Consider the following 20,439-nt stretch of genomic DNA (forward strand, 5'->3'; position numbering starts at 1 on the left):
GGCGCCTGGGTGGCTCAGTTGGTTAAGCGACTGCCTTCGGCTCAGGTCATGATCCTGGAGTCCCTGGATCGAGTCCCGCATCGGGCTCCCTGCTCGGCAGGGAGTCTGCTTCTCCCTCTGACCCTCCCCCCTCTCATGTGCTCTCTCTCATTCTCTCTCTCTCAAATAAATAAATAAAAAATCTTTAAAAAAAAAAAAAGAAAAGAAAAAGAACATATGCCATGCTTTCATCAGATGCTGCCCTAGACTCCGTTCCTTTGTGTTTCAGTCTTGGTCGCTGAAGAGTTTGGCAACCTTGAGTTTTCGTCACATCTACTTTCAGTATCTGTGTTGAGTTCATGTCTTTCCCCATAGTCATCTGGGTGACCAAACTGTCACTTAGAGGATTGGGACCTAGAACTTGTGCTCTCTCTTTTGGCTCAACCAGTGGTGCTTCTAGCCTAGCATTCCCTGATGTCTAAGATGTCTGTGGTGATTTGTGAGACAGCTTGGTTGCCCTTTTAGACATTAACCCCAAAAGGTTAAGGCATAAATACTCAGCTAACATGTTAATTAGTAACAGATTTAATTATTAAATCAACATTGGTTTTGGAGCCAGAAGATGTGGATTTAGATCCAGCTCCGCTGCTTGCACACTATAGTACTTGGGAGAGGTGTCCTAACCTACCACTCTGAACCCATACATACATGAATCCCAGAGGCTGGAAATTATCCTCTCCCACTGTGCTCAGGGAGCAATGGTAAAGTTATTACCAACGTGGAAGGAGAATTACAAGTGTGAAAGATCTTTGTAAATTTATACCATCATACAAAGGTTGGGTCAGATTGGCATTAGCACCAAAATACGTTTTGAAGCTGTAATTCTTCAGTCTTTCCTACTTTTGTAGTAAATCCTAGACACTGCTCTGAAACAGTTCCATTTCACGTTTCCCAGAGCTGTGACCAAACTCTCGTATTCTGGAGTTCTCTGAAACATTTCAGGATTATGTGAGCTGAAACCAGTGCACCTTTTTTAAATTTTGTTTTATTTTATTATTTTTTTTTTTTTTAGATTTTATTTATTTATTTGACAGAGAGAGACATAGGGAGAGCAGGAACACAAGCAGGGGGAGTGGGAGAGGGAGAAGCAGGCTTCCCGCGGAGCAGGGAGCCCGATGTGGGGCTCGATCCCAGCACCCCAGGATCGTGACCTGAGCCGAAGGCAGACGCTTAACGACTGAGCCACCCAGGCGCCCCAGTGCACCTTTTTTTCAGTCAGCACTTTAAAAAAATCTTTTATTTTCTCTTTGTTGAGAAATCATTGTACTTTTGAAGCTGCTGCTTTCCACATTAAAATAGGGGTATGTGCTTCTTTCTTCTTTAGGTAGAACTAGGCTTTATTTACATTGAATTCTTTTTTTTTTTTTTAAGATTTTATTATTTATTTGAGAGAGAGAGCACGAGCAGGGGGAGGAGCAGAGGGAAGAAGCAGACTCCCCACTGAGCAGGGAGCCCAATGTGGGGCTGGATCCCAGGACCCTGAGATCACAACCTGAGCTGAAGGCAGATGCTTAACCCCAACTGAGCCACCCAGGTGCCCCATATTTACATTGAATTCTTATAAATACATGGTCATGACTTAACTGAGGTCCTTACCCTTCTTACCAAACACTGATCCCACCACACACCTCTGAGATCCCATCCCCCTCCTAATTTTCAGGGACTTGCTCCATCAGAGAAAGGCCTATTTCCCTGACTTTTTGGACCCACTGGCTTCTGAAGCTTTTTCCACATTGATACATATTCTGCTGTCTCCCAGATTTAAAAACAACAACAAAAAACTCCTTTAATCAATTAATCTGTTTAGTTCATTTGTTACAAAGGAATTAGAAGTCATTTTTAAAAACTTTCCCTTGAGGACACGTTTCCTTCCAGCTTAGTTCTCATTGTCTCCTGTCCCCACAGCAGAGCCTCTCAGAAGCATTGTTTGCACACCTGTCACCTCTAGCTTGCTCACTCCGTGCGCTTCAGTCTAGACTCTGACTCTTCCGTGTTCCTGAAGTTCCTCTTGGTGAGGCCTCCCAGTGACCGCCATGTTGCTAAGCCTAGCCTACCCTCACCTCACTTGATTTCTCAGTGGTATCGAATACAGTAGACCCCTCTCCTTGAAACATTCTCTTCCTTTGCTTTCCGTACCCTCTCTGTTGGCTTATTTTCCTTTCTCTGTCTCTTCTGTCTGACAACTAGAACCCCAAGTTCCCCAGGGCTTAGTCTTAAACCCTCTTCTCTATATCCCCCTCCCCGGGCAATTTCTCTCAGTCTCACGGTTTTAAATACTATCCACAAGCCATTGATTCCAGTGTGCATTGTTTGAGCCCAAGTTTCCATTCTGAGCTCAATCGCTGTATTCCCAACTACCTTCTGGACAATTCCACTTAGATATTTTACTGGCATCTCAAGTTTAACACATACAAACCTGAACTATTGATTTCCAACCTAGTCCCCTACAATTACTTCCTCCTTTTTTCTCCATTTCTCTCCATTTGGTGATTCATATCAAAAACCTTAGAGTTGACTGTCTTTCATACCTCCTACTCTGTTACTCCGTCTGGTGATGTCCAGTCATCACCAAGTCTTATCAGTTCTCCCATCTAAATGTCTAGAATTCTGTCCCTTCTCTCCTTCTCCACTATCACCTACCTAATCCAGGCTACCTCCCTACTGCTGGAGCTATCAACAAGTGTCTGTGTCTTCCCTCCCCCATTCTAATCCATTGTCTACACAGTAGATAGAATGATCTTCTAAAAAACAAATCAGATTATGCCACTCCTTTAATGCCATCCAAGTATGATGTCAGTTGCTCTAATTGTAAAAGGTTAAATCTGCATAATCTGATCCCTGCCTGTTTGTCAGCCTTATTTTTGCATATGTCCTCACCTATCACTGTACTCCAACCATCCTGGCCTTTTAGTATGCTAGTCCTGCCTAGAACACTCCTCTAGGCTAAATCTGCCCAGCCTTTAGTTCTCACCTTATACATCACTTCCTCAGAGGCACTGTCTTCCCCTTTAGTGTAGATCAGGTTATATGCTGTCATTGAACATTATCCTTTTGTATTTGTGTGGTTGATTGGTTTGGTGTGTGATTCCTATACTAGATGGTAAACTCTAAGAGAATAGGGACCATATCTGCCTTGCTTATCATTGTATCCTGGTGCCCCGTGGCGTGATGGCAGATAATAGGTGCTCAATAAATACTTGTGTCTTCCACTGTCTTTTACTTTGCCCTGTTTTTGTTTCTGGTTTTTTTATTGTTATGTTAATCACCATACATTACATCATTAGTTTTTGACGTAGTGTTCCATGATTCATTGTTTGTGCATCACACCCAGTGCTCCTTGTTTTTGTTTTTTAATGCGAATGGCACCATTTCATTTTTTTAGAGCAGTCTTAGGTTCACAGCAAAACTGAGTGGAAGGTACATTGATTTCCCACACCACCCCTGCCCCAACCTATGCACAGCCTCCCCCACTATCAAAATCCCCTGCTAGAGTGGTACATCTATTGCATTCCATGAACCTGCACTGAGACATCATTCGCACCCCAAGTCTATAGTTTATCTTAGGGTTCACTCTTGGTGTTGTATGTTCTGTGGGTTTTGACAAATGTATAATGGCATATATCTGCCATTGTAGTATCATACAGAGTGGTTTCACTGCCCTAAAAATCCTCTGTGCTCCACCTGTTCATCCCTCCTTCCCCTTCAACCCCTGGCAACCCCTGATTTTTTATTTTTTTATTGTCTCTGTAGTTTTACCTTTTTCAGAATACCATATATTTGGAATCATAGAGTATATAGCCTTTTCAGATTGGCTTCTTTCACTTATTAACATACATTTAAGATTCCTCCATGTCTTTTCATGGCTTGATAGCTCATTTCTTTTTGGCATTGAATAAGATTCCATTGTCTGGATGTATTACAGTTTATTTATCTATTCACCTATTGAAGGACATTTTGGTTGCTTTGGCAATATGAATAAAGCTGCTATAAAAATCTGTGTACAGGTTTTTGTGTAGACGTGAGTTTTCAGCTCATTTGGGTGAATACCAAGGGACGTGACTGCTGGATTGTATGTTAGGAGTGTGATTAGTTTTGTAGGAAACTGCTAAACTGTCTTCCAAAGTGTGGCTGTACCATTTTGCATTCCCACCAACAATGAATGACGGTTCCACATCCTTGCCAGCATTTGGTGGTAGTAATGTTTGGTATTCTGGCCTTTTTTTTTTTTAATTGAAATTATCATTGAGATAATTGTAGATTCACATGCTGTTATAAAAAGAATAATTTAGAGAGGTCCCTGTACACTTTGCCCAGTTTCCCCCAACAGTAACTTTTATTTATTTTTATTTTATTTATTCATTTAATTTTTTTTTTTTTTTTAGATTTTATTTATTTGAGAGAGAGAGAAAGAGAGAGCAAAAGAGAGTGAGCAGGGAGAAGGACAGAGGGAGAGGGAGAAACAGACTCCCCTGCTAAGCAGGAAGCCTGATCAGGGCTTGATCCCAGGACCTTGAGATCATGACCTGAGCCAAAGTCAGACACTTAACTGCCTGAGCCACCCAGGCACCCCCAATGTAACATCTTATAAACCTATAGTATAATATCACAACTTGGATATTGATGATGTTATTACCCACTGATCCCATTTAGAGTTTCCAAATTTTACTTGTACTCTGTTTATTTTTTTTTTTCTTTTTTTTTTTTTTTTTTTTTAAGATTTTATTTATTCATTCGAGACGCAGAGATAGAGAGAGAAAGAGCATGAGCAGGGGGAGAGGCAGAGGGAGAGGGAGAAGCAGGCTCCCCGCTGAGCAGGGAGCCCGATGCGGGACTCGATCCCGGGACTCCGGGATCATGACCTGAGCCGAAGGCAGTCGCCCAACCGACTGAGCCACCCAGGCGCCACTCTGTGTTTATTTTTTAAGCCTATTTAGTTGTATGTTTAATATATCTACATAATAATGCATTTGAAGCTGCAGATTTCTCTCAAGGTCACACTTTTGCTGTATTGCACAAATGTTGGTATGTAATGTTTTCATTGGTTAGTACTAAACATTTCATTTTTTTAGTTGTCATTGCTTCTTTAATCCATGGGTTGTTCAAAATGTTTTTTATTTTTTATTTTTTTTTAAAGATTTTATTTATTTATTTGAGAGAGAGAGAGAATGAGAGACAGAGAGCATGAGAGGAAAGAGGATCAGAGGGAGAAGCAGACCCCCTGGTGAGCAGGGAGCCCGATGTGGGACTCAATCCCGGGACTCCAGGATCATGACCTGAGCTGAAGGCAGTCGCTTAACCAACTGAGCCACCCAGGCGCCCCCAAAATGTTTTTTAGTTTCCAAATATGTGTGTTTTTAAAATATATCAATTTATAGCTTTATAATTAAGCTCTAACCATTGTGGTTAGAGAGCTGGTATGATGATAATTTTCTGGAATTTGTTACAATGTCCTATGTTGGCCTTATGTATGATCAGTTTCTATAAATTGTCCATGTGTGCTTGGAAAGAATGTAAATTTTCCTTTTGATAGATGTAGGGTTATGTATCTCTCTGTTGGATCAAGCTTATTATTAGTTGTGTTATTCAAATCTTCCTTATCCTTATTAAGTTTTGTGTAATCAGTTTCAAAAAGTGGTGAATTAAAGTATTCCAGGGTAGGACTGGCTTTCTTTTGATGAGTGTTAGTACATTTTTTTTCTTACACATTCCATTCTTTATATCCTAAGACCACATATAAAAGACCTATAATCTCTGCCTTTTTATTAATTTAATCCATGTAGTTATTAGGATCGGTGATACATGTGGGTCTATTTCTGCCCTCTAGCTTTGGATTTTCAGTTTGACCGAGGGTTCTCTTTGCTTCTTGTTTTGTCCTCTCCTATCTTTTGTCATTTGATTTTTTTTTTTTTTTAATTCAGTCTTTGTCTCCTCTACTGGTTTAGAAGTTTTATTTCTGTTTCTATTCTTTTCTTGGTTACGTTTAGATTTTGCCTTGCATTCTTGACTTTTTATTCTACTCTCAAACAATATTAGGACTTTAGAGATTCTAGTTTTAACTTCTACTCCACTCCCATCTTCCAGTTTATTGTGGACAGTATTTTAGTTCCAGTTTGTTCTAACTCCTCCCCCAAATTAGTTTTTTTCCCCAAATGCTAATGGTATTTAGACTTCCCACCAGGTTTATCCATTTCTTTGCTCTCCATGACTTCTTACAGCCCATTCTCTCCCTTTTAGGCTTGGTCTTCTTTATACTTTTTAACTAACTCTTTTAGCAGAGATTTGTATATAGTAAACTTGGTATGTCTGAAAAAAGTCTTTTTAATTTATATCTTTATTTTGCCCTTACTCTTGTGTGATTGATTATAGCTTTTAAATCTAGATTGATCCTGATTTTTCTTTCTCATTTTCTTTCTTTCTTTTTTTTTTTTTTTTTAAAGATTTTATTTATTTATTTGACAGAGACACAGCGAGAGAGGGAACACAAGCAGGGGGAATGGGAGAGGGAGAAGCAGGCTTCCCACGTTGCAGGGAGCCCGATGCGGGGCTCAATCCCAGGACCCTGGGAGCATGACCTGAACCGAATGCAGACACTTAATGACTGAGCCACCCAGGCACATTCCCCCTTTTCTTTTAAGTAGACCCTGATTTTTTTAACACTTTGATGATATGATTCCACTCTCTCCTAGCAACTGTTTCGCTGTTGAGAAGTCTGTTGTCAGTCTAATCTTCACCTTTGTGAATCCTTTTTCTCTCTTGTGGCTTTTAAGATTTTTCTTTTTGACTCTGTTATTTTGCACTTGTACTTCAGTATTCTAGGTTTGGACTTACTTTTATTTATTCCACTTGGGCCTTGTTCTGCTCCTTCAACCTGATCTGAGTCCTTTTTTTCTTTGGCTGCTCTTTTTTTTTTTTTCTTGACTGCTATTCTAACAGAAGTATTTGGATCCTCTCATTCATTCTTCTCTGTATCTTTTATAGCCTTATCTTTTTATGTCATCCCCCTGCATTCTGGAATATTTTCACATTCTATTTCCCAATTTTGAGTTCTCTCTTCAGCTCTCTCTATTCTACTTAGTAACTTAAAATATTGTTTATCTTAATATTGTGTTTAATTTCTGTACTTTTTTTGACTTTTTAAAAATCTGCCTGTTTTTACCAGTTGGTTTCTATTCCTTCCTGTAAACTCTTTAAACATCTTTAACTTTTTAAAAACAGTACGGAATTGTTAGAACTTTTTGTTACGGAAATCTCCTGCATACAAAAGAGAGGATGGTAATGAACTGCCTGTGTCCTTTACCCAGCTTTCAACAATTACCAACATTCTGCCATTCTTTAAACATGCTTATTTTAGAGACGCTTTTAGATGATTCTCTTTATCATTCTTGGAATACAGGTTCTTGTTTCATGTTACTCTCCCATATGGTGGTTTATTTCCTCTTGTGGTGTTTTTGTTTTCCCAGTGTAAGCTCATTTTGAGCTGGGATTTGGTTCCATGGGAGTCCCATGTGCTAGATTATGGAAGCATTCCTAAGGGGAGTTTTGTCTGCTCCTACGCCGGGAGCCCTACAAGTTTAGCTGGTTGTCATTGTGTTGGGGTAATGTGAATTTGGAGTCTCTGTCTGTGCGTCATGAGAACCAGAGCTTCCATCTCTTGTGGACCCTATTTTTCCATGAGGGCCGTGACAAGTGGCAAGTTTCCTTCTTTTTCAGGCCGGTGGGCAGTTTTTTAAGCCCCAGTTAATGGGTGATGGAAGTGTAGTCCTTCCTGGCTGCTGGCTTTATGCAGTTATCTCAGTGCTGGGTCCTGGCATGCAGGGGGCTTGCAGCCTGGACTCCTCTCCCTTGGGATTAAATCCGAGGTCCTCGGGCCTTAGATGTTAAGAACTATATCCAGGTCCTTCTCCCTTGAGTCCTACAGCTTTGGCACCTGCTCACTGTGGGTTGATTTCATTTTTGTTTCTGGCACTGCGGACTCTGCTTTCTCGCTGTATGTGTAAGGAGTGTGGAGTGCTGAATTTTATCTAGCATTTCTGAGTGAGGTTTTCTTTGGAGAGGGAGGGGGGCAGTAGACTTCCTCCATATCAGCCTGTCCTCAATCATGGTTTTGTTTGCTGGTTTTTTTGTTTTTGATTTTAATAGCGAAGGCTTTTGACCTCTTGTGTGCCAGGTACTTGCCTTATTTCACTGGGTTGTGTGAGGCAGGCCTTTATGTGTTTGTTTTACAAATGAGGAAAGAATTGTGCTGCTTATAGTCTCACAGTGGGGAAGCTGGGCTATTATATTAACCCAGGGGGTCTGACTTCAGCCTCCACACTTTGCCTCCTCCTGTGCTCCCTCTCACTCCATTCCAGATAGAGCAGGGCAAGGATAATCTTTTTTTAGTGCTCACATTACTCTAAAAGTAACTTTGATTTATTTTTTCTCATTGTCAGAGTAATTCAGATTCATTTTAGAAAACACGAAAAGTATAAACATTTGTAAAGGAGAAACTATCATCACTATAACCACATAACTTAGATGTAACTGTGAACATTTTCCTGTGCAGTTGACCCTTGAGCAACACGGGTTTGAACTGGATGGGTCCATTTATATGTGTATTTTTCCCATAAATACGCTATAGTACTGCGGATGTGTTTTCTCTTCCTATGATTTTCTTCATAACAGTTTCTATTCTTTAGCTCAGTTTTCTATAAAAATACAGCATATAATATATATACATAATATATGTTAATCAACTGTATGTTTAATCGGTAAGACTTCTCATCAACATAGGCTATTGGTAGTTAAGTTTTTTGGGAATCAAAAGTTATACTCAGATTCTCCACTGCATGCAGGGTCGGCATCCCTCATTCCTAACCCTGGTGTTGTTCAGGGGTCAGCTGTATTTCCTTTGTGTTAAAAAAAATAAATGCCTGTAGGGGCACCTGGGTGGCTCAGTTGGTTGAGCATTGGACTCTTGGTTTCGGCTCAAGTCATGATCTCAGGTCCTGGGATCAAGCCCTGGGTCAGGGCTCCGAGCTCAGTGGGAAGTCTGCTTGAAATTCTCTCTGTCCTTCCGCACCTCCTCAGAGCATGTGTTTGCGTGCTCTCTCTCTCTCTCAAATAAATGTATAAATCTTTTTTAAAAATGCCTGTGATAGGCATTTTATATATAATTTCATGCCCAACTTTCATCACCTAGTAGACCTTGAGGAATTTTTATCATTAAAATTTATTGTAAAGGATTATTTTAAACGTTTAATTAAAAAAAACATTACAGAAGTTATATTAACTTAAATAATTTTAGAAATAAAAAAATGCATAAAGTAAAAGCCTGACTTTCAGTTGGTCATTGTTGTTAACACTTGGTACTCTATATCTTTTCAGAATTTTCTTCTTTACAAATACATTTTGCTTGTTTGTTTGTTTTTTTAAGATTTTATTTTTTTGACAGAGAGGGAACACAAGCAGGGGGAGTGGGAGAGGGAGAAGCAGGCTTCCCGCAGAGCAGGGAGCCCGATGCGGGGCTCAATCCCAGGACCCCGGGATCATGACCCGAGGCAAAGGCAGACAATTAACCGACTGAGCCACTCAGGCGCCCCCATTTTGCTTGTTTTTAACAAAAGTAGGAACTCTACATGTTATTCTATAAGGTACTGTTTTACTCAGTGTTATGGTTGTCTTTCCCTGTGTGTTCATAATGATCTATATTAATATTTTTATAAGCATTTATCTCAGAATTATATAAGTAATATGCATAGATGCTCAGGAAAATTAAAACTACATAGGAAGATACAGAATAAAAATTTATAGTTTAAAAAAATACAGTGTTCTGTTGCCTACTCCTCCCTTCCATCCCACCCCACCCTATCTGACAGGAGGCTCCAGTTGGCATGAATCTGCTTCTAGGGCTTTTCATGAATCTGCTTCTAGGGCTTTTCATATATATATATATATATGAATATACACACACACATATATATATATACTGAACTGTGTAGTTACAGAATGTGTTAGAGAAGAGAGAGTGTGTGTGTTTAGTATAAATTAAACTATTTTTGTAGATGCTGTGTAACCCTCTTCCCTTGTGTCTACATTTCTGTGGTAGGTGAGATTATCCTAGAGATTGAGTTTGTTTTATCAGAGGGTATATGTATATTATTATCTTTCCCTGTTTGCCTTTTTTATTTGTTCTTGTCTTATCCTGCTTGTGGCATTTGTCCATTTTTCTTTCTTTTTTTAATTGTAAAAAACACATGAGATTACCCTCCTAACAAAATTTTAAGTGTACAGTACACATTAACTATAAACACAATGTTGCACAGAAGATCTCTAGAACTTTCTCATCTTGCATGATGGAAACTTAAACCCATTGAACAGCCGCTCGCTATCGCCCTACCCCGCCAGGCCCTGGTGACCACCATTCCCCTTTCTGCTTTGATGACTTTGACTACTTTAGATACGTTATTTAAGTGGAATCATGCAGTATCTGTCCTTTTATGACTAGCTTAGTTCACTTTCATTACATTTATTTAACTTTTTATTGAAAGATTTACATTATTTACAGAATCCTCTCCAGGTTCATCCATGTTATCACATCCTGCAGGATTTTCTTCTTTTTAATGACTCAGTATTCTGCAGCTGAGTAGAGTTGACACAGAGTGTTACATTAGTTTCAGGTGTGCAACACAGTGATTGCACAAGTCTCTATGCTGCGCTCACCACAAGTGTAGCTGCCGTGTAGCTGCCGTCTGTCTGTCTGTCGCTATGCACTGTTAACAATATCATCGACTAGATTCCCCATTACTGCACCTTTTATCCCCATGACTTACTCATTCCATAACCAGAAACCTATATCTCCCTCTCCCCTTCACCCATTTTGCCCATCCTCCTATCTCCCTCCCCTCTGGAGGAATGAACCATCAGTTCATTCTTTGTATTTATGGGTCTGTTTCTGCTTATTCTTTGCTTGTTTATTCATTTGTTGTTTAGATTCCACATATAAGTGAAATCATATGGCTCTTATCTTTCTCTCTGACTTATTTCACTTAGCATCATACCGTCTAGGTCCATCCATGTTGTTGCAGATAGCAAAATCTTATTCTTTTTTTATGGCTGAATGATAGTCCTGTGTGTGTGTACGTGTGTGTGTACCACATCTTTATCCATTCATCTACCAATGGACCCTTAGGTTGCTTCCATATTTTGGCTGTTGTAAATAATGAGTAATACTGCAGTAAATATAGGAATGCACATATCTTTTCGAATTAGTGTTTTCATTTTCTTTGGGTAAACACCCAGTAGTGGAATTACTAGATCATATGATATTTCTATCTTTAATTTTTTAAGGAACCTCCTTATTAATGTGGCTACACGAGTTTACATTCCCACAAATTGTGCACCAGGGTTACTTTTTCTTGACTTTCTCACCAATATTTGTTATTTCTTTTTTTTTTTTAAGGTTTTTATTTTTAGGTAATCTCTATACCCAACATGGAGCTTGAACTCACAACCCGAGATCAAGAGTCGCATGCTCCACTGACTGAGCCAGCCAGGTGCCCCTTGTCTTTTTGATTCTAACCATTTTAACAGGTGTAAGGTGATACCTCATTGTGGTTTTGATTTGCATTTCCCAAGGGGCACCTGGGTGGCTCAGTCAGTTAAGTGTCTGCCTTCAGCTCAGGCCATGATCTCAGGGTCCTGGGATCGAGCCCCGCATCGGGCTCCCTGCTCAGTAGGAAGCCTGCTTCTCCTTCTCCCTCTGCCCCTCCACCCCGCTCATGCTCTCTCTCTCTCAAATAAATAAATAAAATCTTAAAAAAAAAAAAAGACTGAGCGATTTGCATTTCCCTGATGATTAGTGAAGTTGAGCATCTTTTCATGTGTCTGTTGGCCATCTGTCTGTCTTTGGAAAAATGTCTATTCAGGTCCTCTGCCCATTTTCAGATCATACTATTTGGGGTTTTTTGGGTGTTGAATTGTATAAGTTCTTTATATATTTTGGATATTCCTTATCAAATACATCATTTGCAAATATCTTCTCCAATTCAGTAGGTGATCTTTTGTTGATGGTTTCCTTTGCTGTGCAAAAGTTTTTTTTATTTTGCTGTAACCCCAATAGTTTATTTTTGCTTTTGTTTTCCTTGCCTATTGAGACATATCTAGAAAAACGTTGCTAAGGCCAATGTGAAATAAATTACTGCCTATGTTTTCTTCTAGGATTTTTATGGTTGGAGGTCTCACATTTAGGTCTTTAATCCATTTTTAATTTATTTTTGTGTATGGTGTGAGAAAGTTCAGTTTCATTCTTTTGCATGTAGCTGTCCAGTTTTCCCAACACCATTTATTGTAGAGACTGTCTTTTCCGCATTGTGTATTCTCTCCTTCTTTGTTATAGATTAATTGACCATATAAGCATGAGTTTATTTCTGCTATACCACATTTTCGTTATTCATTCATCCTTCAGTGAACACTTAGGTTGATTCCATATCTTGATTATTGTGAGCCATGCTGCAGTGAGCATGAGAGTGCAGATACCTCTTCGAGAACCTGATTCTTGGGGCCTGCAGTCTTTAAGCGTCTGCCTTTGGCTCGGGTCATGATCCCAGGGTCCTGAGATCGAGCCCCACATCGGGCTCCCTGCTTCACGGGGAGCCTGCTTCTCCCTCTCCCACTCCCTCTGCTTGTGTTCCCTCTTTCTCTGTTTCTCTCTCTGTCAAATAAATAAATAAAATCTTAAAAAAAAAAAAGATCCTGATTCTTGGGGGCGCCTGGGTGGCTCAGTCAGTTAAGCATCTACCTTCGGCTCAGGCCATGATCCCAGGGTACTGGGATCGAGCCCTGCATTAGGCTCCCTGCTCAGTGGGGAGCCTGCTTCTCCCCCTCCTGTTGATGTTCCCCCAGCTTGTACTCTCTCTCTCTGTCAAATAAATAAATAAAATCTTAAAAAAAAAAAATCCTAATTCTTTTGGATAAATATCCAGAACTAGGATTACTGCATAATATGGTAGTTCTGTTTTTATTTTTTTCAGAAACCTCCATACTATTCTCCATATTGGCTGTACCATTTTACATTCCTACTGACAATGCACAAAGATTCCAGTTTCTTCACATCCTCTCCAATATTTGTTATTTTCTGTTTGTTTTTATAATAGCCAACCTAACAGATGTGAGGTGATATCTTACTGGTTTTGATTTGCATTTCCCTAATGATGAGTGTTGTTGAGCATCTTTCCATGTGTCTCTTGGCCATTTGTATGTCTTCTTTGGAGAAGTGTTTATTCAAGTCTTTGCCCCCTTTGTAATCGGGTTTTTTGGGGTTGTTTTTTTTTTTGCCATAGTTGTAGGAGTTTCTTTTTTATTTTTTTTAAACTTTATTTATTTGAGGAGGGGTGGGGAGAGGTGCAGAGGGTGAGGAAGAGGGAGAGAAGCAGACTTCCTGCTCAGCATGGAGCCCAACACGGAGCTCCATCTTATGACCCCAAGATCGTGACCTGAACCGAAATCAAGAGTTGGATGCTTAACCAAATAGGCCACCCAGGCACCCCTGTAGGAGTTTCTTATATCTTTTAGATATTAACCCTTATCAGATATATGATTTGCAAATATTTTCTCCCATTCTGTATGTTGCCTCTTGCTATGTTGAGTGTTCCCTTGGCTGTGCAAAAGCATATTTTTATTTTGTTGTAGTCCCATTTGTCTGTTTCCTGTTGTTGCCTGTGTCCTATCCAAGAAATCATTACCAAGACTAATGTCACAAAGCTTTCATCCTGTATTTTCTTCCAGGAACTTTATAGTTTCAGGTTATGTTTAAATTTTTTATGTATGGTATAAGCTGAGGGTCCATTTTCATTATGTGCATGTAGATATTCAGTTTCCCAGCACTGTTTGTTGAAGGGACTATCCTTTCCACATTGTGTATTCTTTGTACTCTGTCAAAGAGCAATTGACCATATGTGTGTGGGTTATTTCTGGACTCTGTTCTTTTCCCTTGGTCTATAAAATCTGTCTTTATGCCAATATCATACTGTTTTGATAACTGTAGTTTTGTGATATGTTTTGAAATCGAAGTATGAGGCCTCAGCTTTGTTCTTTCTCAAGATTGATTCAGTTCTTCAGGGTCCTTTGTGGTTCCATATGAATTCTAGAATTGTTTTTTCTATTTCTATTTAAAAAATGCCACTGGGAGGGCGCCTGGGTGGCTCAGTTGGTTAAGCGACTGCCTTCAGCTCAGGTCATGATCCTGGAGTCCCTGGATCAAGTCCCGCATAGGGCTCCCTGCTCGGCAGGGAGTCTGCTTCTCCCTCTGACCCTCCCCCACTCATGTGCTCTCTCTCTCATTCTCTCTCAAATAAATAAATAAAATCTTTAAAAAAATAAAAGATTAAATTAAATTAAATTAAAAATGCCACTGGGATTTTGGTGGGGGTTGATTGAATCTATAGATCTCTTTGGGTAGTATGGACATTCCAACAGTATTAAGTCTTCCCATCCATGACCATGGGATGTCTTTCCATTTTTCTGTATCTTCTTTAATTTCTTTCAGCAGTATTTTGTAGTTTTCAGTACACAAGTCTTTCACCTCCTTGGTTAGGTTTATCCCTGAGTATTTTATTTGTTTGATGCTATCAAATATGGGATTGTTTTTCTTAATTTCCTTTTTGGATTGTTCGTTGTTAGTGTATGGAGACAAAATGATTTTTGTATGTTGATTTTGTATCCTGCAACTTCCCAGAACTCACTTCTTAGTTCTAATGGTTTTTTTTGTGTGTGTGGAATCTTTAGAGTTTTTACATATGATTATGTCATCTGCAAATAGAGATAATTTTAATTCTACCTTTCCATTATTTCTTTTTCTTGCCTAATAGCTCCAGCTAGGACTTCTAGTACTGTATTGAATAGAAATGGTAAGAGTAGGCATCTTTGCCTTGTTCCTGACCTTAGAGGAAAAGCATTTAGTTTTTCACCATTGAGTATGGTGTTAGGTGTGGGCTTTTCATTCATGGCCTTTAAAATGTTGAGGTAATTTGTAATTTACTTCTGTTCCTAGTTTATTGAGTATCTTTGTCATGAAAGGATGTTAAATTTTGTCAGATGTTTTTCTGCATCAATTGAGATAATCATGTGATTTTTATCCTTCCCTCTGTTATTGTGCTATATCCCATTGATTGATTATTGTGGGTTGAATCATCCTTGCATCCCATGGCATGAATCCCATTTGGTCATGGTATATGATCCTTTTAATGTGCTGTTGATTGTGGTTTGTCAGTGTTTTATGAAGGATTTTGCATCTGTATTCATCAGGTAGTTTTCTTGTAGTGTCTTTTTCTGGCTTTGTTGTCAGGGTAATGCTGAGCTCATAAAACAAATTTGGAAGTATTCCTTCCTCTTTAAGTTTTTAGAAGAGTTTGGGAAGGATTGGATGTTAATTCTTCTTTAAATGTTTGGTAGAATTTACTTGCAAAGCCAACTGATTCCAGGCTTTTCTTTGTTAGAAGGTTTTGGATTCTGATTCAGTCTTCTGTAAGTCACTATTTGTTTATGAGAGCGCAGCCTGGGAGAGGTGACAGGCAGCACAGGGCAGTGGGCATCAGACACGGACACCATGGTGCCTGCCACCCCTGTGATGGGGTTGCATGGTTTGGGGGAGCCTGAGAAGCTCTCAGAATTGTAAAAGGGGCTGACTTTTAAACACAAAGTGCAACTGTTTTCTGTGTGAGGAAACCCGCTCTGTGGAATACCAAACTTGAAATGAAAGGATTTTTTTTTTTTTTACTTTATAAAATAATTCATCATAGCATTTTTTAAAAATGTGTTCTTCCTATACATTTAAATTATGTAGCTTGGGGGCACCAGGCTGGCTCAGTCGATGGAGTGACTCTTGATCTCTGGGTTGTGAGTTGAGCCCCACATTGGGTGTAGAGATTAGTTAAAAATAAAATCTTTTTGGGGGCGCCTGGGTGGCTCAGTCGGTTAAGCGGCCGCCTTCAGCTCAGGTCATGATCCCAGGGTCTTGGGATCGAGCCCCGCGTTGGGCTCCTTCCTCAGTGGGGAGCCTGCTTCTTGCTCTCCCTCTGCCTGCCGCTCCCCTTGCTTGTACTCTCCCTCTCTATCTCTGTCAAATAAATAAATAAAATCTTTAAAAAAAAAAAAAAAATTTTTTTTTTTTTTTTTAAATGTACTTGTGGAGCACCTGGGTGGCACAGTTGGTTAAGCGTCCTACTCTTGGTTCAGCTCAGGTCATGATCTCGGGGTCCTGGGATCAAGCCGCATCAGGCTCAGTGGGAACCCTGCTTGAGATTCTCTCTCCCTTTCCCTCTCCCCCCGCTCCCCCCTACACACACACCCTCGCTCTTTCTCCCCCTCCCTCTCTCAAAAATAAATAATTCTTTTTAAAAAAATGTAGCTTGGGAAAAAAAAGTTTCGTGAAGTTTCATGAAAAAAGTTTCTGAAGCACTGACTTTGGCAAGTTTCCTAACCTCTTCAGATCTCAGTTTCCCCTTCTTTCAGATGAAGGTCAGATGAGGTGTTCTCCTCAGCTCTCCACCGCTGGCTCTCTGAGCTCTGGTGTAAATGGATGGCAGCGGTCATTGTGGGAGTTCAGGAGCGGGTAGCTTGCAGGGCAGGACGAGCAGTGCTGGTGCTGCCTACTGGAATTCTGCCGGGAGAAGGAGCTGGGATTTTGCTCTGTGGCTCAGACTTAGACTTGGCCGGGCCGGCAGGTTCACTCTTTGGCAGAGGGGTATCCACATCACCAACACTGCACTTTAGTTTTTCTTCCTCCCTTTGTAGGAACACCCCATTTCTGGGCAGTCTTCTTGGTTATGGCCTGGAGGGATTGTGTGCCTAGATGGGAAGGTAAGACTGCTGTCCTCTCCCCTCCCCCCACACTTCTTCCTTTCTATTGCTTAATCAGAAAAGTGTCCCTTAGCTCTTTTTCCAAGCCACCAAGTTTGAATTGATCTTTGCTGCTAGTGAGAGGTGGGGAGGCACTTTCTGGTTCCTGCTAAAGTTACCTGACAGCGGAAGGCGTGCATCTGATAATTACAACTCTAGGACTTCCAAGGCCTGAGCGATTTAGCTAAGAGCAGTAATCCTGATCTTATCAGGAAGGTTTTGTAGTCCAACAGTGTTGCTTATAACAATATCTGTTTTACTTCCTGGGGCTTCAGTCGCCTCTTAGGATTCTCCTATAATCCTGCCCATTACCCCCTTGTGCATGTCTCATTACCTCCTGGAATCAGTTAAAAGTGGTGGGAGGGCAAAGATGTTTTTCTTTTCTTCCTACCGAGATCTGGGAATTGGACTTTTAACATTACAGCATCAAAGCCTGGCCAGCAGTAGAGAGCTATGTGGTGTAGGTGCTACCCACAGTAGAGCCAAGGTCTAGCCCAAGAGAAGGTAGTTCATGGATTGCTTATTCAAAAAATAACAGTAGTAACAACAGCAATATTCAGCCCAAATACTTTGGTTACATTTTATATTTCAAAGCTGTTAGTAGTATCCATGAGTTTGCTATCAGCCCCTTTGAAGTCTAGTTCCTTTGCTAATGACTACTTTGAGATTCAGGCCCCAGGAATTTGCCCACATCCTTGACCTTGGGGTTCAGAATCTATTAGATTATAGAGTAGACAGAAAGGAAACACATTACTATTCTGTGTTTTCAGAGAACACTCAGGAATCCCTATAGAGTTTGTCAGTATGTGTGACAGTGTTCTAAGGACAGGACGGTTTCTTAGAGGTTTCAGAATATGGGGAGCCCAAGTGAAGAATTGGAAGCTTAGCCTCTGCACTTTCAATCTGAAGGAAAGGGTTAACTCTTGCCTTGGGGAGGAGTGAGGAATGGGAACTAAAATTGCTTTGGACATCTGAGCTGTGCTTTAATAAGATATTCCAGGTGGTCAAGGAGTAATCCTAAAATAGCCTAGATACTTAATTGCTTTTAAAGTCAGGCGCTCCTGTCTCTGGGGAGGTACAGCTCTAAGGAATGCAGTGCTGGCTCCTAAGATCTTGGAGGCGTGGTCTGGTTGTGCCTCCCCCCCCCCCTTCCCAAATCCCAGTAAAAAGAAAGGCCCAAGGTAGCCTTCTCGGGTCAGGAAACACTGGTTGAATTTCTCCCTTTCTCCTCCCCAGAAGCTTGGCTCTTGCCACCACCAGCTGCCATAACCTGCCTTCTTCCAGGGTTATGGGATATTCTCTCTCCCTCTCTCTGTCTCTCTCTCACACACCCTATCCACCAGAGACAGTGGTCTATTTTATCATTAGCGCTCAAAGGCTTCCTGCTTGATTCCCTGCCCAGCGTCTCTGCATTTCCATTCTCTTGGTAAGATTCACAGTCATCCTCTTTCTCTTTCCTACCCTTAGTACAGATCCCGTCATTTCTCCCTGGTCCTACTGCCCCCCACCCCACCCTGGATTCTGCATGGCTCCCGCACAGCCAGCCAGCAGGCCCCAGTGCTGGCTTTCCCTCTCTGGTCTTCTGTGCCATTTACAAAAGTAGTATGTCGGCATTGCAAATCATTACTGAGGGCCATTCAAAGTATCTCTTGTTAAATGAAGAGTCATACTGCTCCCTTACTGGAAAGACTACATATTGTGAAGGTGTTAGTTCACTGAATTATTCTATCATTTCATTGCAATCCAGATTTTCCTCACTGGGGGCAAGGGAGAAGCGGGAGAGCAAGTGATGGGGCTTGATAGATGAGTCAAAGTTAATCTAGAAAAAATAAGCAATTGTTTTTTTAATCGTCTCTCTCTCCACTAAGCTCCACGAGGTCAGAGGTTCTTAACTATCTTGTTCTTTTTCCCTCAGAACCCTTCACAGTATCTGGTATATTCTAGGTGATCAAATGTTTGTATGTGAACGAATATAATGAAAAATTGAAAAGTGAAAATCCCCCATAATCTCAATCCAATTAGGTATCTACATACATTTGTATGTTTATATTCTATTTTCTCCAACAAAAGTGGGTCATTAAAATCATCTAAAACACCAATTTAATAACTTATTTTTCTGTTCAGAAAATATCCACTGCCTCCCTCCTGTTCACAGTTCAGAGTTTAAATTTCCTCCTGGTATTCAAGGCATCTCACAGCCTGTTTCCACCTCAGCTATTCAGACTTGCATCCTCCCTGCCAAAACACGCCCTGTTTACCCCCCCACTCCATGCTCATTTACACTGTAAATCTTCCCTCAGCCCCTTCTTCCAGGCCGGCTTTATCTCCACCTTTCTTCCACCTCCTGGGCGCTTTGTGTTTTGGCACTTTGACTTGCTGTATTAAATGTTGTGTGTGTCCAGCTTGTTTTTCCAACTATGTGGTAAAACTCTCAGTGGGGAGAATCACTTTTTTTGGGGGTGGGGCTATTCTCAGCAGTTTGCACAAGGCTCTGCCTGGGGTGGTTTCTCAGGAAATCAGTGTTGAATGAATTTGTCATAGGGTCTTTGCTTCTCAGGACATAAAGGGCCCCTAGAGGCCCTCTCATCCAGCCCTGTCTCATGTTGGATTCCACAGCATGACGTCCCAGACAGATGGCCATCCAGGGGCAGAAAGCTGCCCACCTCCTGAGAAGGCCCCCTCCATTCCTGGGCAGTTTGGATTGTTAGAGAAGTCCTTATTCTGTCCACCTGAAATTGTCCTCATGACAACTTCTGCCCAGTAACTCTAGTTCAGCCCTCTGGGCTTTACAGAAAAAAAGGAAAAGGGGAAAAAAAAAAACAAACCCTTCTTCTTCTTCTGTAAGGCAGCCTTTTAGATATTCTAGGAGTGAATACATTTCCCCTCTGTCTCCTTGGTCTTCTAGGGTTGAGGTGTTGAGGAAGCACTGTGTTAATTTTGAGCAGTCAGGTTACACTTATTCATTGTTTTTTGAAGGCCTTTTATGTGTGAGTCACAGTGCTAGGTGCCATATTCCACTGGTCCTCCCAGAGACATAACCTGCTTATCTCTCTTTCTCTTTCCCCTGATGCCCTGGCCCCAGGGGAAGACGGGCCCATCCTACCCTGGATGTTCTGTTTTGGAGGTAGTGGTGAAAGGTTAGCAATTCTTATTCCAGTACCCCCCAGCACCCTAGATAAGTCTCCAGCCGATGATGTGTGAAGGCTGGTTTCCTGGCTGGCTGTACTTCCCAGATGTCACCAATGAAATGAATCAGGGAATTAAAGAATCTCCCTTTGAGAGGACCCCCGAGGGCCATGACTTGGCATTGTAGGCATTCTGTAACTGGAAGATTTTTTTTCTTCTCCTCCTCCCTCTCTCCTTTCCTGTTGTCCCAGTGAGAACACTTTGTGCTGTTCTTTCTACCCACCAGGCAGAACGGGCGTAACAGAGAGAGCCAGACCTGGGTTCATGATATATTGGCGCTGCCACTTGGAAGCTCTGAGACCCCAGGCCAGTTAACCCATTTGCTCTTTGAGCCACTGT

At 41.0% G+C, this 20,439-nt stretch overlaps 1 protein-coding gene across 6 annotated transcripts in view; it reads left to right on the forward strand.

Annotated features, from left to right (window-relative positions):
* The window catches only part of ARID3B (AT-rich interaction domain 3B), a 65,846-nt gene that overhangs the window by 8,427 nt on the left and 36,980 nt on the right, over window positions 1-20,439 (forward strand). For 5 of the 6 annotated variants that reach the window (XR_014148729.1, XR_014148728.1, XM_081831389.1 and 2 more), the window contains exon 3: window positions 16,810-16,875. The exons of the other annotated variant lie outside the window; for it this stretch is intronic. Coding sequence is in view for 3 of the 5 variants with exons in the window: in XM_081831389.1 (XP_081687515.1) it covers window positions 16,810-16,875 (66 nt within the window). In the remaining 2 variants the exon portion in view is untranslated. The remainder of the gene's footprint in view (window positions 1-16,809; window positions 16,876-20,439) is intronic. 6 annotated transcript variants of the gene reach the window in all.

This window comes from Leptonychotes weddellii, chromosome 9 (genome assembly GCF_054177405.1).
Source record: "Leptonychotes weddellii isolate Sample4059 chromosome 9, ASM5417740v2, whole genome shotgun sequence".
Lineage (NCBI taxonomy): Eukaryota > Metazoa > Chordata > Mammalia > Carnivora > Phocidae > Leptonychotes > Leptonychotes weddellii.